Consider the following 22,851-nt stretch of genomic DNA (forward strand, 5'->3'; position numbering starts at 1 on the left):
TTGCTTTTCAGTTGCTTAGGAGAGGAATTCTGGTACCCTACGTCTGGGGGTTTTCTCTGCTTTTCTTGTTCTGGGTTATTGTTGAGGTCTCGCTATTGGCTCTGTTAAACACAGGAATGATAGGGGCGCCTGGGTGGCTCAGTGGGTTAAAGCCTCTGCCTTTGACTCAGGTCGTGATCCCGGGGTCCTGGGATCAAGCCTCACATCGTGGGCTCTCTGCTGGGCGGGGACCCTGCTTCCTCCTCTCTCTGCCTACTTGTGATCTCTATCTGTCAAATGAATAAATAAAATCTTTAAAAACAAAACAAAAAACCAACCCCCTCCCAAAAAAAACCATAGGAGTCATAGTATCACTCAAATTCTGGATGAAGTCCAGGAGCAGAGATGGAATTCTATTATTCTTTATATAAAATGGTTCTTAAAAAGAGAATTCAATAATTATTTATTTATTTTAGAGAGAGGGAGAGGAAGAGAGCATAAGCAGGGTGGGTAGATACGGAGAGGGGGAGGATCTCAAGCAGACTCCACGCTGAACCCCAGCGGGGGCTTGATCCCATGACCCCAAGTTTATGATCTGAGCTGCACCCAAGAGTTGGACTCCTAGCTGACTAAGCTACCCAGGCACCTCTTGAAATAAGATTTTAATAATCCTTTGATAAGGCTGAGGCTATGGGCTGTTACATTTCCTCTCCTTGGTAATGATTTGATGTTGCATCCTCTTTTTCTCTCAGTGTCCAGCGCTTAAGGGCAAAGTTCAGAAGATTCTAATCTGGAAATGGGGGCAGCCACCATCTCCCACACCAGTGCCTCGGCCTCCAGATGCTGATCCCAATACTCCCTCTCCCAAGCCCTTGGAGGGGAGGCCAGAGCGGCAGTTCTTTGTGAAATGGCAAGGCATGTCTTACTGGCACTGCTCCTGGGTGTCTGAACTGCAGGTAAACCTGGGATAGGCTGGAAATCTGGGGACTGCAGTGAAGAGAGTCATGAGAAACAGCCTTGTGGCTGGAAGGAGTGGATGCCACTCCATGGTGGCTGATGTCTCTTTCTGTTTGCAGTTGGAGCTGCATTGTCAAGTGATGTTCCGAAACTATCAGCGGAAGAATGATATGGACGAACCACCTTCCGGGGACTTTGGTGGTGATGAAGAGAAGAGCCGGAAGCGTAAGAACAAAGACCCTAAATTTGCAGAGATGGAGGAACGCTTCTATCGCTATGGCATAAAACCTGAGTGGATGATGATCCACCGAATTCTAAACCACAGGTACCAGTGGAACAGGGTCAGACTGGTGGTGGTCTTGGGTGAACTGGAGGTAGGCAGCATAGCCATTGGGAGACTGTTGCCGAAGGGAGTAAGCAAATGGATGTCACTGGTGATTTAAACTTGGAAGAGACATGTCAATGTATTATTATTAACTGACTGCATCCTGGTATTTGAGCCACAGGAGAAGGCTATAGATGAGATGTAACCTTAGGTCCAAAGACTAGTGTGGTAGAGAGACTCTGAATACATGTGGCATCTGGCCTTCCTAGAAGTCTAGTTTGGAACATCTATTATTGGCACTTTTTGAGAGTGAGGTGTTGTCTTCTGGCTCTGAGGGTTTTTTTCTCCTTGACCTTGCAGTGTGGACAAGAAGGGCCATGTCCACTACTTGATCAAGTGGCGGGACTTGCCCTACGATCAGGCATCCTGGGAGAGTGAGGATGTGGAGATACAGGACTATGATCTATTCAAGCAGAGCTACTGGAACCACAGGTGGGCGGCTTTGCTGAGGTGGGGAGTTGGTTCTTACGGAGAAGGACCTTGGGCATCTGTGTGATGTCTGTCTTCTTTCAGGGAGTTAATGAGGGGTGAGGAAGGACGACCAGGCAAGAAGCTCAAGAAGGTGAAGCTGAGGAAGTTGGAGAGGCCTCCTGAAACTCCTACAGTGGATGTGAGTTGGAGAAGAGGGTGGGGATGGTTTGTTGGGTGGAACAATACATCTTGTGTACTCCAATCTATGGCTGGTACTCCTGGCAATGCCCTGCCAACGGTAACTTCAGAGCTAGAAGCTTCCCTTCTTCTCTACATCTCATTTTCTCTTTGCATCATCAGAAAAATGAAAACATAGGCAGTGGTATTTTCTATGATTGAGAAAGTGTTACCTAGGGATGCCTTATGTAAGTAAGCTTTTATGAAACTTGGATTGGAACCTGGGTCTTACACATTTTTTTATTTTAAAATTTATTTGACAGGCAGTGAGAGAGGGGACACAAGCAGGGGGAGTGGGAGAGGGAGAAGCAGGTTCCTCACTGATCATGGAGCCTGATGCAGGGCTTGATCCCAGGACCCTGGGACCAAGACTCGAGCAGAAGGCAGACGCTCAATGATTAAGGCCACCCAGGTGGCTCATCTTCTGACTCTTAATTCATGGCTCAGTTCTTCTGGGGTTTATTTGTGTTATATAACATAAAGACTTTTAAGGTTAAAAAATAACTCTAGGGGTGTGGGAGTACCTCAGTTGGTTAAGTGTCTGCCTTTGGCTCAGGGTCATGATCCCAGGGACCTGGGATCCAGTCCCGCATCAGGTTCCCTGCTCAGCAGGGGAGTCTGCTTCTCCTCCTCTCTCTGCATTTCCCCCCACTTGTGGTTTCTGGCTCTTTCTGTCTCTCTGTTAAATAAATAAATGAAATCTTTAAAAAACAAAAAGCTGACTCTTTAGGGGGAGCATAGGATTGTTGACCTGGTGGATCTTTTTTTTTTTTAAGATTTTTATTTATTTATTTGATAGAGAGAGATCACAAGTAGGCAGAGAGGCAGGCAGAGAGAGAGGGGGAAGCAGGCTCTCTGCTGAGCAGAGAGCCCAATGTGGGGCTCGATCCCAGGACCCTGAGATCATGACCTGAGCTGAACGCAGAGGCTTAAACCACTGAGCCACCCAGGCGCCCCTGACCTGGTGGATCTTGATCAACAGAATTATTGTCTTGTCAGGGAGGCTATGACGCGGTCTTTTAGCAGAGATCTGTAGGCCCAAAATCTCGGTCTTTCTGATGGGTTAGTTGCCCTGCTTCCTAGAGGATCCTAAATCAGAGTTACCAGTAGCCGTTGAAGATCTGTTTCCCCACAATTCCTTATGGCTCTTGAGGATCTGATGAGGATGTGTGAGGAGCAAGCATCCGCTATCTTAAGGAAGGAAGAGAGCGCCTTAGCAGCTCTTGACTTCCTTCGTTTCATCCTTCAGCCGACAGTGAAGTATGAGCGGCAGCCAGAGTATCTGGATGCTACTGGTGGAACCCTGCACCCCTATCAGATGGAGGGCTTGAACTGGTTGCGCTTCTCCTGGGCTCAAGGCACCGATACTATCTTGGCTGATGAGATGGGCCTTGGGAAGACTGTCCAGACAGCAGTCTTCCTTTATTCTCTCTATAAGGAGGTAGGAAAGCTGGAGCGGTTCATTGTTTTGTGGGTGGGTATTTCATGTTTGTGGGTTTTTCACACTCCTTAAGAGAGAGAAAAAGGAAAGAAAAATTGATCTGAGAACTTGAACACATTGAGTGACAGTAAGATAGACACATGTACACAGAGATAGATTGAGGGGATGGAGCCCTGGGTAGAATCAGTGGTGGATGCATAGAGCTTCAGGCTTGGGGGAACAAATACCCGTTGAGATAAGCAGAGTTGTGAGTGGAATTAGCACAGAAAGACTTGGAGGAAGGGGTCGGGTTTTAGACTCTCTTTAAAGGTGGGTGTGTCATGGGAAGGAGCAGGCAAAGTGTTTTTGTACGTGAACAGAGGTGAGGGTAGGAGCAACAGCACACATGCCAGTCCTCAGCTGACCTTAGCGGCAGTGGTAGAGATGGGTGCCAGGCTGGTAGTGTGTTGGGGCCCTCAGTCCTTACCCTGCTACTTCTTTCTCCAAGGGTCATTCCAAGGGCCCCTTCCTAGTGAGTGCCCCTCTTTCTACAATCATCAACTGGGAGCGGGAGTTTGAAATGTGGGCTCCAGATATGTATGTGGTGACCTATGTGGGTGACAAAGACAGCCGTGCCATCATCCGAGAGAATGAGTTCTCCTTTGAAGACAACGCCATTCGTGGTGGCAAGAAAGCCTCTCGCATGAAGGTATCTCAGTGGGTGGGAGACCACTCTAGAGGGAGTTGTTGCTGCGGACTTAGTCTGCTTCCTTTGGACTCCCATCCCTGGGGCGAGCCAGGAGGAGAACAGCTGGGAGGAGGGAAAACCCCATAAGTCCCTTGGGTTAGCCTGCACTGGAGGGGGCAAACATTAGTGACCAAGTTGTCTTCTTGGGCAGAAAGAGGCATCTGTGAAGTTCCACGTACTGCTGACGTCCTACGAGCTGATCACCATCGACATGGCCATCTTGGGCTCCATTGACTGGGCCTGCCTGATTGTGGACGAGGCACACCGGCTCAAGAACAACCAGTCCAAGGTGAGTGGGGAAGTCGAGGCCTCCGGCTTGAGCTTTCTACACCACTTGCTCTGGAAGGGGAGGGCCTGGGAGAGGCAGAAGGATCAGATGTCTTCTTTCCTTCTCAATTGGTGATTCCTCTTGGTGGCCAGCCTTTAGAAGGGAGATGGAGGGGTGCCTGGGGGCTCAGTAATTAGGTGTCTGCCTTTGGCTCAGGTCATGATCCCAGGGTCCTGGGATCCAGCCCTGCCTCGGGCTCCCTGCTCTGCGGGAAGCCTCCCTCTCCCTCTCCCACTGCTTGTGTTCCCTCTGTCTCGGTCTCTCTGTCTGTCAAATAAATAAATAAATAAATAAAATCTTAAAAAAAAAAGAAAGAAAAGGGAGATGAAGATGAAAGCGGTGTGGGGGCTTCACCACTGGGCAGCGAAACAGCTCAGGTTTGCAGAGATCTCCCAGAGCCCGCTTTTCATTGGAATTCACCTTCTCCATCTGCTTCTCCAGTTCTTCCGGGTGTTAAATGGTTACTCGCTCCAACACAAGCTGTTGCTGACCGGGACTCCATTACAAAACAATCTGGAAGAGTTGTTTCATCTGCTCAACTTTCTAACCCCCGAGAGGTTCCAGTAAGTGCGTTTCTCTGTAATCAGTTGATCATTCTGCTTCTAAGTCTTCTTATTGCCCATTTCCTATCACCACTTTCCTTTCTCTTTCTGAAGCAATTTGGAAGGCTTCTTGGAGGAGTTTGCCGACATTGCCAAGGAGGACCAGATTAAAAAACTGCATGACATGCTGGGCCCTCATATGTTGCGGCGGCTCAAAGCTGATGTGTTCAAGAACATGCCATCTAAGACAGAATTGATTGTGCGTGTGGAGCTGAGCCCTATGCAGAAGTGAGTCAGAAGGGACAGAAGCATTGACTCCGTTTTGTTAAAGTAGCTAGACACCTACTAGTCTGCAGAATGTTGTTTTTTTTTTTTTTTTTAAGATTTTATTTATTTATTTGACAGCAAGAGAGGGAACACAAGCATGGGGAATGGGAGAGGGAGAAGCAGGCTTCCTGCTGAGCCGAGAGTCCAATGCGGGGCTCAATCCCAGGACTCTGAAGGCAGACATGCTTAACAACTGAGCCAGCCAGGCACCCCTGCAGAGTGTTTGTGATTCCTCCTTGTACTCTGCCTCCAGGCATCTGGTGTTAGGAGCAAGCAAGATCTTACCTGATGCCATAGTGCTTAACTTAGTTAAATGCCTTATTTAACGTGATGGTGCCAGTAGTGGTGCCTGTTAGGTTGCCAGCCATTAGGTCCCAATGTGGGATGTGTTGGAAGGAAGATCTCAGACCTGGGGACTGTGTTAGGAGTCATATAAAGGTTAGATTTGAGTCCTGTCAAGGCTCTCGAGTCTGACTTCTCTCTCCATCTTGTCCATGTAGGAAATACTATAAGTACATCCTTACTCGAAATTTTGAAGCACTCAATGCTCGGGGTGGTGGCAATCAGGTGTCTTTGCTCAACGTGGTGATGGATCTGAAGAAGTGCTGTAACCACCCATACCTCTTCCCTGTGGCCGCGATGGTACGCTCTGCCTCCTCCCTAGCCCCTCACTGTGCCGGAAGCGCTCCCGTGGGCTTAATGCTCTTTTCTTGTCTTGCTTCTTCCCTCAGGAAGCCCCTAAAATGCCCAATGGCATGTATGATGGCAGTGCCCTAATCCGAGCATCTGGTAAATTATTGCTGCTACAGAAGATGCTCAAGAACCTCAAGGAGGGTGGACACCGTGTTCTCATCTTCTCTCAGGTATTGTGCAGGCTGGGCCGAGAGCTTGAGGAGAAAGTGGTTGACCGCCCACTGCAACACAAGGAGAGCAGTTGTCCCCTGACTCGCCCTTCGTTAAACTGTGCTCCCTTAACAGATGACCAAGATGCTCGACCTGTTGGAGGATTTTTTGGAACATGAAGGTTATAAGTATGAACGAATTGATGGTGGGATCACCGGGAACATGCGGCAAGAGGCCATTGACCGCTTCAATGGTAAACGCGGGGGAGTAGTTTCAGTCCACATGTTCTCATTCACTCATGTCTTTGCATGGATCACTTGTTCTCGTCAGTCTGCTTTTCTGTATGGTTCTTTAGGGTTTTTGTTAATTGTGATATGGAAGAGTAAAGCTTTTGAATGCCTTGATTCAAAGAATGTTTTGGACTATTCCTAGCAGATTTTTTTTTCCCCCTTTGGAGTCTCCATTCTTTTTGCCACACGAAGAGCATTTTATTTAAGCCTCTTTGTTGTTCTTGAGTCCCAGAAAGGGACCAGGACTTACCAAGCTCAGTTAGCAAATTCGTAGCAGACCTGTCTCCGTAGCTGCCACTCCTCCCCCACTTCCCCTTCCTTCTTATTTTTAATTTAATTAATTTTTTTAAAGAAAGTATATTTTTCTGTTAATCTCTACTCCCACTGTGGGGCTCGAACTCAGGACCCCGAGATCAAGAGTTGCACGCTCTTTGAACTGAGCCAGCCCTAGGTGCCCCTTCGTTTTTCATTTTAAAATAATTTTGGAGGGGCACCTGGGTGGCTCAGTGGGTGAAAGCCTCTGCCTTTGGCTCAGGTCGTGGTCTCAGGGTCCTGGGATCAAGCCTGGCATCAGGCTCTCTGCTCCTCAGGAAGCCTGCTTCCTCCTCTCTCTCTGCCTGCCTCTCTGCCTACTTGTGATCTCTTTCTGTCAAATAAATAAATAAAATCTTTAAAAAAGATAAAATAAAATAATTTTGGACTTAAAAGTAACAAAAATCAATACAGAGTTCATATATATTCTTCACTCTGCTTCTCTTGACAATAACAGCTTACGTAACCACAGTACAACTGTCAAAAGCAGGAAGTGGTGACTGATGTCATACTAGTAACCAAACTGTAGACCTTAACTGAATAACACCAGTTTTCCTCCTAATGTCCTTTTCCTATTTCAGGATCCAATACCAGATCCCCCATTGCATTTGGTTGTTGTGTCTCTTCCTATCTGTGACAGTTCTTCATTCTTTCCTTTGCTCTCATGCCGTTGATACTTGTGAGGATCGCTGGTTAGTTATTTTATAGAATGTCTCTTGAGTTTGGGTTTGTCTGATGTTTTCTCCTAGCAGGTTGAGCTTATTAGACATTTTGGGCAAGAATGCCGTAAAAGCAATGCTGTGTTCTTTTCATTGCATCCTATCAGGGGGAGGACATGATGTTGATAATGTCCCATTACTGGTGATGTTAACCTTGATCACTCAGTTCAGGTGGTACCTGCTTAGTTTCTCCATGGTAAACTTACTTTTCTTCCCATTGGAATTGATACTGATAAATGTCTTTTTTTTTTTCCAGTTAGAACTATAGTTGATACGAGAGTGTTACATTAGTATCAGCTGTGCAAGGTAGTGATTGGACATCTGTGAGTTAGGCTCCCCATGAGTGTAGCTGCCATCTGTCATCACAATTCTATTACAGTATCACTCTGTATTCCCTGTGCTGTGCCTTTTGCCCCCATGACTTACCCATTCCATAACTGGATGAGGGAGGTTTTTGAGACTATGGTCATGCACTGTTTCTCCTTAAACTTGCACATTGACTTCGGCATCCATTCCTGGACCTCGCTTACAGTGATTACTATTGTGTGGTGTTTGCCTGATGTTTTGTATTTCTGACATGCTTTCTACGTTAATTATTAATTAGAATTCAAGAGACTAATAATGGCGTTTTGGTTCCTTTCTTAGCACCAGGTGCTCAACAGTTCTGCTTCTTGCTTTCCACTCGAGCTGGGGGCCTTGGAATCAATCTGGCCACTGCCGACACAGTTATTATCTATGACTCTGACTGGAACCCTCATAATGACATCCAGGTGAGCAGAGATAGCGGCTTTCCTATACAGTAACTGACTGGTAACGTAAGTGTTCTCTGCGAGGGCTCCACCATCTGGAATTAGTTGTTTCAGGGGAAACAATAGATTCTTTTTGTCTTTTACCTTATTGTGAGCCAGAGAGTTTGGGTTAGCTATGGTCTTATTTGGGGTAACATGATAGAGGGTGTGATTAGGGGGGCAGGGTTTTAGAGTTAATGTGAAAGCAAGCTGCCTTGTGCTGAATTTAGCTTATTACGTGGACATCGGGGCAAGAGCAGAAGCTGGAAAATACAGTTTCTTCCATTTCTGAGTTTGTTTTGTGCCCAACTTCAGGCTTTTAGCAGAGCTCACCGTATTGGGCAGAATAAGAAGGTGATGATATATCGGTTTGTGACCCGTGCGTCCGTGGAGGAGCGCATCACGCAGGTGGCAAAGAAGAAGATGATGCTGACGCATCTAGTGGTTCGGCCTGGGCTGGGCTCCAAGACTGGATCCATGTCCAAACAGGAGCTTGATGACATTCTCAAGTTTGGCACTGAGGAGCTATTTAAGGATGAAGCCACAGACGGAGGTGAGCTAGTCAGGAACTTGTTTTGGTCTGGGGCTTGGCTTCTTGAAAGGAAATATTTTATACTTAGGGTCCAGAGACATGGACCTAGGGTCCTGTGGGATTTTTTTTTACCACTGCAGCTGCTGAAGGTGACTGAGGGTGTGGACCTCTGATTCTTTATAGGAGGAGACAACAAAGAAGGAGAAGATAGTAGTGTTATCCACTATGATGACAAGGCCATTGAACGACTTCTGGACCGTAATCAGGATGAGACCGAAGACACAGAACTGCAGGGCATGAATGAATATTTGAGCTCGTTCAAAGTGGCCCAGTATGTGGTGCGGGAAGAAGAGATGGGGGTGAGTATGAGTCCAAGGCAATGCTGTGCTTGGTGATTGGTCTGCAAGTTGTTACTGAGACGAGGATGGTATTTGAGACAAGAAAACATGTGTGCGTAAGTCAGTACATTGTCAAATTACTATACCTCTTCCTTTGAAAATAAATACTATCACATATGGGCAGTCACATATTCATTTTTACCGTGGCTGTCAGGAAACTCACAGCCAAATTTCACACTCAAAACTTTTATCTGTATTAGTTCTTCCACAGAATCTTATTTTAGCTTATGTATTCTATTAACCCTACACATAAACTTATTTTTTTTTTTTTTTAAAGATTTTATTTTATTTATTTGTCATAGAGAGAGAAGCGAGAGCAAGCATAGGCAGACAGAGTGGCAGGCAGAGGCAGAGGGAGAAGCAGGCTCCCCGCCAAGCAAGGAGCCCGAAGTGGGACTCGATCCCAGGACACTGGGATCATGACCTGAGCCGAAGGCAGCCGCTTAACCAACTGAGCCACCCAGGCGTCCCCCCTACACGTAAACTTCTGATTGCTGTCTCAGATCTCTTTGGAGAAAAGGCTAGAGATGAGATACACATCTAAGCAGCTGCTTCCCTGTACTTTTTAAAACATTAGAATTGTTTCCCCTTCTTCTCTTCCTTTTCTGGATCTCTTTATCAAAAACAAAAAACCTGGGGCGCATGGGTGGCTCAGTCGTTAAGCATCTGCCCTTGTCTCAGGTCATGATTCCAGCGTCCTGGGATTGAGCCCCACATCGGGCTCCCTGCTTGGCAGGGAACCTGCTTCTCCCTCTCCCCTCCCCCTCCTTGTGTTTCCTCTTTTGCTGTTTCTCTGTCAAATAAATAAATACAATCTTTAAAACAAACAAACGAATCCTAAGTCTGCTAAAGGTGTGGCTTCTTTAATAATTACTCCCCCACAAAGTAGAGTATAAAATTTTTAAAAAAGATTACTTTTTCTTCTGGTCCCCTTTAGACCACTCAACTCAGGGTTCTTTGAAATGGCATAGATTTCTGGTAGTCTTCTCCATCTTTTCTCATCCTTTCCACTCAAAACCATCTCCCTTGCTACATTTTTCTCGTATACACCCGTTACCTTTCTTCTTCTCTGGAGGTGATGCTGCCAGCCTTGGTTGTGTATAACTGTGGCTGAAAATTCTGACCTAGGTCTGTGGACAAGGGATATTCAGTCCCAGCAGCCCTCCTGTGAGGTGCTCCGTGTTTCTGTCAGAGTGGTGGCTGGCTGCACGGGGGTGATTGGCTGGGGCAGCACATGCTGAATGTTTGGGAAGGAGGGGTCCTCCCATTGATAACCTCTGCTCTCAGCTACTCAGGTATACAAATGGCCCTCTCATCTTAAGTGGCTCCAGCTGCTGTTGTATGCTAGCAAGGTTGTATGCTATATTGACTTTACCTTCTTTAAATCATATTTTTGGAATAAATAGTAATTCACATTCAAGATTCAAGAGATACAAGATAATCTCTTTTCTGTCTAGGTCGCTTCCTGGAGATCACTGATGTTTTGTTTCTTGTATATTTTTCTATCGGTAGTTTATGCATACAAATTATATGTATGTCCATATATATGCACACATGCATGTGCTCATGTGTGCACAAAAACACCTTTTTCCCTTTCCTTTTTTTTTTTTTTTTTTTTTTTTATTTGAGAGAGAGAGTGCATGAGCACAAGTGGGATTGATGGAGAGGGAGAGAGAGAAAATCCAAAGCAGGCCCAGCATGGAGGCCGACATGGGGCTCAATCTCACAACCCTAAGATCTTGACCTGAGCCAGAATCAAGAGTTGGTTGCTTAGGTGCTTAACTGACTGAGCCACCCAGGCTCCCCTCCCTTTTCCTTTTAAACACAAAGTAGTTTGTTATACATAATATTTTGTACCTTGCTTTTGTCCACTTACTAACTCTTAGAGATTTAGGGGTGTCTTTGTGGCTCAGTCAGTTAAGCATCTGACTCTTTTTTTTTTTTTTTTTAAAGATTTTATTTATTTATTTGACAGAGAGAGATTACAAGTAGACAGAGAGGCAGGCAGAGAGAGAGAGAGAGAGAGGGAAGCAGGCTCCCTGCTGAGCAGAGAGCCCGATGCGGGACTCGATCCCAGGACCCTGAGATCATGACCTGAGCCGAAGGCAGCGGCTTAACCCACTGAGCCACCCAGGCGCCCAAGTATCTGACTCTTGATGATGTCGCCTCAGGTCATGATCTTGGGGTCGTGGGATCCAGCCCTCCTTGCCCCAAGGCTCTGCGTTCAGTGAGGAGTTTGTTTGGTTTCTCATTCCTTCTCTTTCTGCCCTCCCCACCCTGCCCCTGCACACTCTCTTTCAATAAATAGATAAAATCTTTTTAAAATAAATAAGGGGTTCCTGGGTGGCTCATTGTGGTTAGGCATCTGCCTTTGGCTCAGGTCATGATCCCAGGGTTCTGGGATCGAGCCTCCTGTCGGTGCTGCCTGCTGAGTGGGGAGTTTGCTTCTCTCTCTACCTCTCCCCTCTCTCCCTCTGCCACTTCCCTCCACTCCTGTACTCTCTCTCAAATAAATAAAATCTTTAAATAAATAAATCTTGGAGATGTAGTCGAAATTGGTAAAGACCTCCCCTCTTAAAATTTTTTTAGATTTTATTTATTTGATAAAGACACAGCAAGAGAGGGAACACAAGTAGGGGGAGTGGGAGAGGGAGAATCCGGCTTCCCGCTGAGCAGGGACCTGGTTGCGGGGCTCGATCCCAGAACCCTGGGATGATAACCTGAGCCAAAGGCAGATGCTTAACGACTGAGCCACCCAGGAAATCTAGATTTCATTTTTTAAAAAAACTTATGTATTTATTTGAGGGAGAGAGAGTGTGAGAGAGAGAATGAGAGGAAGAGCACAAGCAGAGGGGGACCTGCAGAGGGAGAGGGAAAAGCAGACTCCCTTCTGAACAAGGAGCCCAATGCAGGGCCCAGACCAATCCCAGGACCCTGAGATTGGGCCCCAAGCCGAAGGCAGACACCTAACTGAGATACCCAGGTGCCCCTAAATATTTTTTTATGTGATCTCTGCATCCACTGTGGGGCTCAAACTTGACAATTTAGAGATTTAAGAGTTTTATGCTATATTGACTGAGCCAGCCAGGCTCCTCTCCCTTTTTTCTTGCTGCATAATATATCCTTGTTTGGAAGTACCGTAACTTACTTACTTTTTAAAATTGAGGTGTAATTCATAGAAAACATTACCATTTTAAGTATACAGTGGATTGATTCAATATTTGTATATATTGTGAAATGATCACCATGATAAGTCTGGTCAATATCTGTCGCCATGCATACTTAACACATTTTATTTTTCTTGTCATGAGAACTTTTAGGATCTACTTTCAGCAACTTTCCAATGTGCAATACAGTGTTACTAATTGTAGTCACCATGTTGTGCGTTGCATTCCCAGGACTTGTTTATAACTGGAAGTTTGTACCTTTGACACTCTTCACCCATTTTGGCCACTCACACCACCAGAAATTCATTCATTTTGTTCCATAATGATGGACATTTAGGTTGTTTCTGCTTTTATGTTGTTAGTAGTGGTTTAGTTCTAATGTGAGGGATTTGGAATCAGTTACTGGTCCTGAAGTGTCTGAAAAAAATGTAAGACTTCCAGAGGAACATAAACATTACTGGGATATGAGAGGATATATGTGTATAATTTGTTGGTTTGTTTTTTGTGGGTTTTTTTGCTCACAGTTGGCAAACTTTTATGAAGTTGTGAAGAACAGAAGAGCTTATGGCCCTTCTACTTTACGCCTTATGAAATCTTTTGCAGCATTTCAGAAGCCCTTCTGTACTGCCTTGCTATCTAACCTCTCTTTTCTACATTTTTCTATTTCCCAACTGCATAGGTGTCAAAGGGGTTAGAAGAAAGCAGACTGTCTCTTTATTCTTCTTTTGTGATAACAGCATCATCCCGTGTTTTTTTTAGTTGCATTGACTGCTAATCCGTACGTAATTATGAGGAGCCATGTCCTGTCAACTAAATTTATTTTTAAGTTCTTAGGTTCAAGCAGGCACGCTAAGTATTTCAAGGTTCAGTCCTGAAAAGGAGCTAGCAGAATGGGAACTGTGAGGACCAGGGGTAGCTGGTGGTGCTGACTTCAGCAGCCCTGAGTCCTGGCCCTCCCTCTGTCCCAGGAGGAAGAGGAGGTAGAACGAGAAATCATAAAACAGGAAGAAAGTGTGGATCCTGACTACTGGGAGAAATTGCTGCGGCACCATTATGAGCAGCAGCAAGAAGATCTAGCCCGAAATCTGGGCAAAGGAAAAAGAATCCGTAAACAGGTCAACTACAATGATGGCTCCCAGGAGGACCGAGGTGTGTGTGGCCGGCCCCGCCCCCCACCCATGGGCCGTTCCACTAGAGCAGTGGGCCCCGCTCATCTGCCCTCTCTCCCTCCAGATTGGCAGGACGACCAGTCCGACAACCAGTCCGATTATTCAGTGGCCTCAGAGGAAGGTGATGAAGACTTTGATGAACGTTCAGAAGGTGAGAGCTGTGCCTTTCTGCTGGCTTTTTAAATATCGCTTTAACACCCTTTCCAGTGTCACTCATGCATTCTTCTCTTCTTGCAGCTCCCCGCAGGCCCAGTCGTAAGGGCCTGCGGAATGATAAAGATAAGCCATTGCCTCCTCTGTTGGCCCGTGTTGGTGGGAATATTGAAGTAAGTGTCATTTGAGTCTAAGGAGGGGTGGGTGAGTGCTAGATATTTGGTCTTTGATGGAATAAGGCCTGCTCCCTCTCACCTACGCTCCTTCTTTCTCCAGGTACTTGGTTTTAATGCTCGTCAGCGAAAAGCCTTTCTTAATGCAATTATGCGATATGGGATGCCTCCTCAGGATGCTTTTACCACCCAGTGGCTTGTGAGAGATCTGCGAGGCAAATCAGAGAAAGAGTTCAAGTAAGTTGAGAGATGGAATGAATAATGTGGAGCAAGAGCTTTTATTCTTTCTTATTCTTTTTTTTAAAGATTTTATTTATTTGAGAGAGAGAGAGAGGGACAGATAACAACAGAGAGAGAGTGAGAGAGAGCAAGGAGCCTGACGCAGGACTCAATCCCAGGACCCTGGGATCATGACCTGAGCTGAAGGCAGATGCTTAACTGACTGAGCCACCCAGGCGCCCCAAGCAAGAGCTTTTGATCTCTGGTCACTCCATGGTATGAGTCCAGGCTCTGCAGGGGAATTGGCAGCTTCCTCTGTTGAGGTTGGCAGAAGTAGCTGTTAATAATAGGATTCTTTGTGCTGGTAGCTTCCCTAGAGGAGAACCTAGGGCATGCTGTGGGATCTGGAGAGCCGGTCTTCAGGGCAATGACAGGCTTTATGTCAAGATGGAGCCAGAGTTGTTGTCTAGGATAAGTGGGAAAGATCTCATCTAGGAGTTGGCCTGATTGCTGTTTAACTCATTCCTCACTTCTTTTCTACAGGGCGTATGTATCTCTTTTCATGAGACATTTATGTGAGCCAGGAGCAGATGGGGCCGAGACCTTTGCTGATGGTGTCCCCCGAGAAGGCCTGTCTCGCCAGCATGTCCTTACTAGGATTGGTGTCATGTCCTTGATTCGAAAGAAGGTGAGCCCTGAGCCTCTCTGCCTTGTTCAGTTCCTAGGGGAAACTGGAGGGCCAACAGGAAAGGAGCCCAGAGCTGGAATCGGGTCTTCACCTTCTTGTCCCATTGCTACAGGTTCAGGAGTTTGAACATGTCAATGGGCGCTGGAGCATGCCTGAACTTGCTGAAGTAGAAGAAAACAAGAAAATGTCCCAGCCAGGGTCTCCTTCTCCAAAGACTCCTACACCCTCCACTCCAGGAGATACACAACCCAATACCCCTGCACCTGCCCCACCTGCTGGTAAGTCTGCCTGTATTGTCCTTTTCTGTCCTTGCCAGTGCTTTTTCTGCTCTCCTGTTCTCAGCTCTGACAGGGGAGTCTGGCAGGACACACAGAAGTCTCCCTCTCAGTTTAGGAGAGCCTTCCTAAGAGTAGGGCTGGCTCTTAAAGGCACGAGAGGACAATTTAAGATGAGACCAACTGAGAAGGCATGACCTTCTCTCTGATTTAGAACCTTCTTCCTAATTAATTGTCTTCTACTGGTCTGCAGAGGATGGGATAAAAATAGAGGAGAATAGCCTCAAAGAAGAAGAGAGTGCAGAAGGAGAAAAGGAGGTTAAGTCTGCAGCCCCAGAGGCCACTGTTGAGGTAAGAGCTGGGGTGACTAGATGCCACACCAAAGATGAATGGGTAAGCCCATTCATCCTTTCGGTTGCTGGCCTATCTGCCTCAACTTCTGTATTTTTTCCTTTGAAGTGTACACAACCCCCTGCCCCTGCCTCAGAAGATGAAAAAGTCCTTGTTGAACCTCCTGAGGGAGAGGAGAAAGTAGAAAAGGCAGAGGTGAAGGAGAGAACAGAGGAACCGATGGAAACAGAGCCCAAAGGTACCACATTTTCAAGTTATTGCATCCAGATCCCTGTGAAACTCCTAGACTTCTAGCTGGGCTAAGGACTTGTCAGGAGGAAGTGATACACTGGAGAATCCTGCACGCCTGATTTTTTTTTTTTTTTTTTTTTTAAAGATTTATTTATTTATTTGACAGACAGAGGTCACAAGTAGGTAGAGAGGCAGGCAGAGACAGAGAGAGAGGGAAGCAGGCTCCCTGCTGAGCAGAGAGCCCGATGCGGGGCTTGATCCCAAGACCCTGGGATCATAACTTGAGCCGAAGGCAGAGGCTTTAACACTGAGCCACCCAGGCGCCCCACACCCCTGATTTTAAATTGAGGGTTTTAATCCCTTAAGACATCTTTCATGACATTTTTCATTGAGATTTAGGGTTAAGACTGTTCCAGTTGCCTATGATGTGGGATGGAGGAGAACATTCTTCTTTTCCTTTCTTTTTTTTTTTTTCCAAGATTTTATTTTTAAGTAATCTCTGCACCCATCTTGGGGCTCAAACTTATAACCCTGAGATAGGAGAGTCATGTGCTCTACCTACTGAGACAGCCAGGCGCCCCAGACCCTTCTTTATACACTCTCAATGCCATCTCTTCCCTCCAGGTGTTGCTGACGTGGAGAAGGTAGAGGAGAAGTCAGCAGTAGATCTGACCCCCATTGTGGTAGAGGACAAAGGTGGGTTTTTGGAGAAGCTGATTGTGATTAAAAAGGATTCTAAAACTAGATGCAAGGACTTTATCTCTGGGACACCACCCCCCTGACTTCTCCCCATCCACACCCCAAGAGCTATTTTATCCCAAGTTAAAAGACTCCCATCTGTCCCTTTTTATGATTATTAAGGGCCAGTGGCGCCTTTTTCTGGGTTTGAGAAATACCTGTGTGGAGAGAGGGTGGAGGTGGCTGGATACTGAAAGTGTAGAATGCTGTGGGTAAGGGCCATGGTGCTATGCTTCTGCCTGGAGCTGACTTTTTTTCCCCTGCATATCCGTAGAAGAGAAGAAAGAAGAAGAAGAGAAAAAAGAGGTGATGCTTCAGAATGGAGAGACCCCCAAGGACCTGAATGATGAGAAGCAGAAGAAAAATATTAAACAGCGTTTCATGTTCAACATCGCAGATGGTGGCTTTACTGGTATGACAACGAGGGGCCAACTGGGGTTAGAGGGTTCTGAAGTGAAATTAGGGTTCTAGTCTGCAGCCAATGTGCAAAACCTCATCTCTACCAGATGAAGGGGCTGCCAAGTTGGTTGCACGTTCTCCTGTCTCTGTGTTAGAAAGCCAGAGGTGTGCTCCTAAGATGGCATCCGTGAGGGACTCCTGGGTGGCTCAGTGGGTTAATAAACCTCTGCCTTCAGCTCAGGTCATGATCTCAGGGTCCTGGGACTGAGCCCCACATTGGGCTCTTTGCTCGGCAGGGAGCTTGCTCTGCCCTCCCCACTGCCTCTCTCCGCCTACTTGTGATCTCTGTCAAATAAATAAGTAAAATCTTAAAAAAAAAAAAAAAAAGGGGGAAAAAAGATGGCATCTGTGGGGACAGGAATAAATAGCTTTTGGAATTCTTACAGATATTGCCTTTCTTTTTCTCCCCAACCTTCCCCACATTCCTCTTCAGAGTTACACTCCCTTTGGCAGAATGAGGAGCGGGCAGCCACTGTCACCAAGAAGACTTATGAGATCTGGCATCGGCGGCATGACTACTGGCTGCTGGCTGGCATCATAAAGTATCCTTTGCCTGAGTCTGGGCTGAGGTTCTCGGTGAAGGGCTCTGACAGTACTACTGTGTGAGGTTCCTCCCTGGCTTGTTTTTGTTTTTCCTGAACAACTTTCCAATAGCCATGGCTATGCCCGGTGGCAGGACATCCAGAATGACCCACGCTATGCTATCCTCAATGAACCTTTCAAGGGTGAAATGAATCGTGGCAATTTCTTAGAGATCAAGAATAAGTTTCTAGCCCGGAGGTTCAAGGTGAGCAGGATGGGGAGGAATACGGTGTTAAAGTGACAGCCTTTGAAGCGCAGAAGGGACTATAGAGGAGGGAGGGAGTCTGTTCATGTAGAGGTGCTGTTTAGTGTCTGCTCCTGCGTATTTGACTTAACTCTTGGTATTCTGTGAGAGGCTTTGCTCCCAAGTATCTTAAATATTCGAAATCAAGACATGAAGGGGTGCCTGGCTGACTTAGTCTGGAGAGCATGACACCCTTGATCTCAGGGTGTGAGTTTGAGCCCCGTGTTGGGGGTAGAGATTACATAAAATAAATACATAAATATAAAAAAGAAATCAAGACATACAGAGTTGAAAATTAACCAGCTCTTTAAGGGTGGAAGATGACCATGCGTAATGAACGAGACAGGTGAAGGGGCATCTGGCTGGCTCAGTAGTGCATGCGACTCTGGATCTCAGGGTTGTGAGTGTGAACCCTACACTGGGCATGGAGCCTACTTAAATAAATGAAACCTAATAAATGACGCAGCCGTGCAGTGGGTGTGTGAGGGGACCCCTGTAGGTTAGTGTGTTCAGGAAAGATACAGAGGTGGGATTGAATTGGATCTCAGAAGAGGGAGGGCTGTTGTGGGTTAGTGGTACTTTTTTCTGGGTTTGAGAGCCCCTGGGTGGATGCAAAGAGGAGATGCAAAGGTAGAGCTTCAGTCTCAGAATCACCAGGGTTAGTAAACCCAAGACTGAGGGGAGTCTCAGTCTGGAATTAGCAAATGCATGTTGAGGGCAGCTTGTGTGCAGACCATCAGAGTCGGACACCATGAAGACAAGACGTGAGATATAAGCTGAGTGTCACTGGGGGAATAAGAAATGTACATCATGTGCCAAGCAGTGAGTAGCGTAAGGATACAAAGACAAAGAAAGCATGGTGCCTGTTGTCAGGGAGCTTTTGGTTTAAGGTAGAGGCAAATGTGTGAGCAAATGCATGCCACTCTATGTATTAGGAGAGATCCATAGGTGAGTTCTCCAAGGGGAATTTGGGGAGCCTGGAGAGAGCTCCCAAATGGCTTCATGGAAGATGGCATTGGAATGAAGTTTTGATTAATGTCCTAGAGATCGCTGGATGGAAGCAGAAGGTAGATTGAACCAACAGGATTAAGCAGGGCAAAGGCCCAAGGGCAATAGAGCTTAGGGTGTTTGGAAGCAGCTGGTAGCCCAGTTGGGCTGTAGAAAACACTAGTGTTAGGTGATGGTGGCAGGTAGATTAGAGAGTGAGGTAAGGGCTAGAAGTTAGTAGGTAGGTTTTTGACACCAGATAAGTGTTTGGACTTTACACTATGACCAAGGGAAATGGAAACAGAACACTCATGAGATTGTAGAACTATGCTATGGTCAAGAGAGGTAGTAAGGGCTGGCCTGTGATGCTGGTTTTAGAAAATGAAAAGGATAAGGTAAAGGAGACAAAATACCAACTAATTGATAAGATTTACTCCTGTGTTGTAGAGTCAGCAAACCTTTTCTATTAAAGGGCCAGATAACTCTTTCAAGCTTTGTGGGACACACATGTTGGAAATACTCTGTCATAGTGTACAAGCAGACACAGGTTCTAAATGAAGAAGTATGAATGTGTTCTAGTAAAACTTTTATTTGTTGACAAGAAAATTTGAACTTCATATATTTTTTATAAAGTGTCACAAACCATTTTTATTTTTTCCATCCATTTAAAAATGTAAAAAAAAAAAACAAAACCCCAAAACATTCTTAGCTCTTGGGCTATACAAAAACAGATGGTGGGCTGAATTTGGCCCATAGGCCATAGTTTATGGACTACTGATTTGACTACTAATGGATTTGAGATACAAAACTGTTGAGCCCAAGTCACTGAAAAAAATTATCATTGGCAGATCAGGGAAGTGAGGAGAGGGAGCAGCATGTAGAAAAGAGTAAGCTCAATTTTAGAATAGTCTTAACTAATATCCTCCCACTGCCTTCCCCCCCACACACAGTAAACAAGTAGGATCAAAGAGTGATCAACTACATGAGTGGGATCAGAACACTCAGTGCTTGAAATACAGGTTCAGAAAGCATCAGATCCTTTGCACAGAGGGGCTGGCTGAACCGGGAGAGGAGAAATCACTTAAGGGAATGCTTCAAAAGAACAGCAGCAAGCCAAGGTTTGATGGTCCTGGAGAAGGCTCATAGTTTGGGACAGGAGGAGGCAGTTGGTGAAGGAGACAGGGTATGTAGATCGAAAGTAGATGCTTGGTCAGTCTGGGGAGAAATTACTCTGCTCAGTGGAGCACGTCTTGTGCAGAAACAATAGCCCATTATTCTCATACTGTCCTATTTCCTGACCCCTAATGGCTTTATTGTCTTTAAGAAGCAGTGGATGGATACTTGAGCAAATTAAGTCTTATAACTTCTGAATCAACATTCTGTCTCTTGGAATATATTGCAAAGAACCTTTTACATAGCTCCGTCAGGTGACATGTGTAAGTGTTCATTGCAGTATGATTTTGGGGGGTGGGGCCCAGAGGTACCCTAGATGTTTGCCTGGGACATCAACTGGGATTGTGGCTGGGTAGAATGTGGATTCACATCATGGAGCATTTTAAGCAACAGAAGGAACGAAATAGATGTGTTAGAACAAACATAAATTGAACGTTCTGAAAAGATCTGAAGTGGGAAAAGGAGTAAGAGGCTTTTTATCTGTACAGAACAACATTCTATAAGTTAGAAATGTGCGCACGAAACAAAACTCAGTCTTCAAGAACATTTGCACGAGGCCACACAGTAGGTATAGTAGAAGCATTGTCTGTTGGAGAAAGGAAGGACCAGGAATGAGATAATGGAAACAAAAGAAAAGAAGCAACAGAAGTACTTTTAAAAAGTGAAACAACTCAAATGATACGATGTGGTAGGTAAATCCATAAGACGGACTACCATGCAACCATAAAAATCATCTTTTATGAAGGGCAGTTATAACAAAGGAAGTTTTTAATACGGAACTTAGAGTGAAAACACAACAGGTATGTAGAGTGATCTCAGCTACATAAAAAATCTAGATGCAAGGGAAAACCTCAACATGTTAACAGTATCTGGGAGGTACAATTACTTAAGATAATTTTTTTATACGATCTGTTTTCTAGACTGAAATTTTAATCATTTTTGTATAAGTGAGTCCATAAGGGCAAAGAGTTTTAAAAACATAAACTTGCAAATGGGAGTAAACAAAGTAACGTGATGTTGAAGGGCTCGGGTGTTGGGGAGCCTTCGGTAGGGTTCTTCATAGATTGGGAGAGACCTATCAGAAATAAGCAAAGCAAGTGTCCGTGCAACTCCCCTCCCCTCTTCATCCTTCTCCAGCTTTTAGAACAAGCCCTGGTGATCGAGGAACAGCTGCGTCGGGCAGCTTACCTGAACATGTCAGAGGACCCCTCTCACCCCTCCATGGCCCTAAACACGCGCTTTGCTGAGGTGGAGTGTTTGGCGGAGAGTCACCAGCACCTGTCCAAGGAGTCAATGGCAGGAAACAAGCCAGCCAATGCGGTCCTGCACAAAGGTAGCCAGTGGCTCCCCTGCCTCCTGCTGACTGAGCCTTCCTCTGCTACCCGTCCCCAACACAGAGTTATTTCTGATTTCCAAACCTTCTTCAGAGCCCCTGTCTGGGCACTTAGGATGTGCTGGGGATCTTTGCCTTCTTCCTTGGAAAGCTAATGTCTTAGAGACAATCGAAGACAGTAGTTCTTTACCTCTTTTGACTCAATGTATTCAAGTTCTTGGAGATGGAAAGCAAAGCAGAATAATACAGTGCTATCTGGGATACTGTAGAGGTAACTTCTGGTAATTTCAGATCCCAAATTCTAGACCCCTTTCAACATTTCTAATTAAATGCTGAGGGTGGGTGGAGGGTGAAATGAGAAAAAGAAGGCTGGTTCAAAGGAAGGAGAAGACGGCTCCGAAAGCAAAAATGGTGAGAAAAGGTAACAACGGTAATGTTCTCTCAAGGAGGGGAGAAAATAGTGACTGTAGGGAGCAAGGTACAATGAGGGTTAGGGGGTGTAACACTGTATAGCATCATGGACAGCTGGAACTGTAACAGGAGGAGGAGGAATGTGAGTGTGGCCGAGGCAGGTCAGGTGACTCAGTGGCCAAAAAATACCGCAGCACTCCAGGACATCACTTGCTGGGTCACTGGGAAGTAATGAGGGGCTGGGTTCTCTCCGTAAGAAGAATCTTAGCCTTGACCACCACAGCTCACCACCTGTTTTTTTTTCCCCCTCTGCAGTTCTGAAACAGCTAGAAGAACTGCTGAGTGACATGAAAGCCGATGTGACTCGACTCCCAGCTACTATTGCCCGGATTCCCCCAGTTGCCGTGAGGCTACAGATGTCAGAGCGTAACATCCTCAGCCGTCTGGCAAACCGAGCACCTGAACCTACTCCACAGCAGGTAGACCCTTTTCTTCTGGCTGGCTTTCAGCAGAGCCATTCTGGGACTTGTAACTTCACTCTCTGCCCGGAGTTGAGTTTCTTACACTGGTGGGGTCTTACCAGGGAGTTCTCCTGGGATTGGGTGGTTTCCTGTGGTTTGGGATTCTGACTTCCTTGGCTCTTTTTCCCTACAGGTGGCCCAACAGCAGTGAAGATTGGGATCAATGATACCACCTCCACCGCTGAGCAGTGACCTTCCTCATTTTCCCTTGCCCAGCTTCTCCCCTGGGGCCTGAGAGACCCTCTCCTTCCTTCTGCCCCATCTTCCATGTTGTAAAGGAACAGCCCCCAGCGCACTGGGGAAGGGGAGGGATCGAGGGGCAGCGGTGCCCTTCCTGCTGGAGAGACAAGCAGCAGTAGCGCCGGCGCCATCTGCAGGGAGCTGGCGGGCTGGCCTTCTTCTGGGCCCTGGCTTCTCCCCACTGTAACACACAAACTGTTACACACAAACTGTTGTGGGTTCCCGCCAGGCTTGAAGAAAATGATCTGAATTTCTTCTTCCTTTTGGTTTTATTTTGTTGGTTTACTTTGTGTTTTCTTTTCTCCTTTTTGGGGGTATTCAGAGTGGGCCGGGCCCCTGGGCGAGACACAGCTACCTCTGTTGGCATCTTTTTAATACCAGGAACCCAGCGGCTCCAGCCACTGAGCAGCTAGAATGAAATAAAGTTGGAAAAAAAAAAAAAAAGGAAAAGAACCAAAAGCATAAAAAACCACAGCAAATTTCTTGATGAAAATTGAAAATAAAAGTTTCCTTGTATTTTA

At 46.0% G+C, this 22,851-nt stretch overlaps 1 protein-coding gene and 1 non-coding gene across 8 annotated transcripts in view; both read left to right on the forward strand.

The window, feature by feature from the left end:
* CHD4 (chromodomain helicase DNA binding protein 4) overlaps positions 1 to 22,851 on the forward strand; it is a 31,068-nt gene extending 8,217 nt beyond the window's left edge. For 3 of the 7 annotated variants that reach the window (XM_044227500.1, XM_044227505.1, XM_044227503.1), the window contains exons 11-40: positions 732 to 935; positions 1,056 to 1,261; positions 1,622 to 1,753; positions 1,835 to 1,931; positions 3,219 to 3,410; positions 3,898 to 4,098; positions 4,289 to 4,426; positions 4,907 to 5,028; positions 5,122 to 5,295; positions 5,835 to 5,976; positions 6,066 to 6,197; positions 6,313 to 6,430; positions 8,144 to 8,268; positions 8,602 to 8,839; positions 9,002 to 9,177; positions 13,352 to 13,532; positions 13,617 to 13,703; positions 13,790 to 13,878; positions 13,982 to 14,115; positions 14,641 to 14,785; positions 14,898 to 15,063; positions 15,314 to 15,411; positions 15,520 to 15,649; positions 16,267 to 16,338; positions 16,655 to 16,792; positions 17,273 to 17,381; positions 17,494 to 17,626; positions 20,963 to 21,161; positions 21,885 to 22,048; positions 22,224 to 22,851. In XM_044227500.1, the coding sequence (XP_044083435.1) occupies positions 732 to 935; positions 1,056 to 1,261; positions 1,622 to 1,753; positions 1,835 to 1,931; positions 3,219 to 3,410; positions 3,898 to 4,098; positions 4,289 to 4,426; positions 4,907 to 5,028; positions 5,122 to 5,295; positions 5,835 to 5,976; positions 6,066 to 6,197; positions 6,313 to 6,430; positions 8,144 to 8,268; positions 8,602 to 8,839; positions 9,002 to 9,177; positions 13,352 to 13,532; positions 13,617 to 13,703; positions 13,790 to 13,878; positions 13,982 to 14,115; positions 14,641 to 14,785; positions 14,898 to 15,063; positions 15,314 to 15,411; positions 15,520 to 15,649; positions 16,267 to 16,338; positions 16,655 to 16,792; positions 17,273 to 17,381; positions 17,494 to 17,626; positions 20,963 to 21,161; positions 21,885 to 22,048; positions 22,224 to 22,241 (4,260 nt within the window). In that variant the 3' untranslated portion in view covers positions 22,242 to 22,851. Of the gene's footprint in view, positions 1 to 731; positions 936 to 1,055; positions 1,262 to 1,621; positions 1,754 to 1,834; positions 1,932 to 3,218; positions 3,411 to 3,897; positions 4,099 to 4,288; positions 4,427 to 4,906; positions 5,029 to 5,121; positions 5,296 to 5,834; positions 5,977 to 6,065; positions 6,198 to 6,312; positions 6,431 to 8,143; positions 8,269 to 8,601; positions 8,840 to 9,001; positions 9,178 to 13,351; positions 13,704 to 13,789; positions 13,879 to 13,981; positions 14,116 to 14,640; positions 14,786 to 14,897; positions 15,064 to 15,313; positions 15,412 to 15,519; positions 15,650 to 16,266; positions 16,339 to 16,654; positions 16,793 to 17,272; positions 17,382 to 17,493; positions 17,627 to 20,962; positions 21,162 to 21,884; positions 22,049 to 22,223 lie in introns of all 7 variants that reach the window. The other 4 variants (XM_044227501.1, XM_044227504.1, XM_044227502.1 and 1 more) reach the window with 3 other exon arrangements.
* LOC122892853 lies at positions 15,089 to 15,228 on the forward strand. The gene has a single exon (XR_006381526.1).

This window comes from Neovison vison, chromosome 12 (genome assembly GCF_020171115.1).
Source record: "Neovison vison isolate M4711 chromosome 12, ASM_NN_V1, whole genome shotgun sequence".
Lineage (NCBI taxonomy): Eukaryota > Metazoa > Chordata > Mammalia > Carnivora > Mustelidae > Neogale > Neogale vison.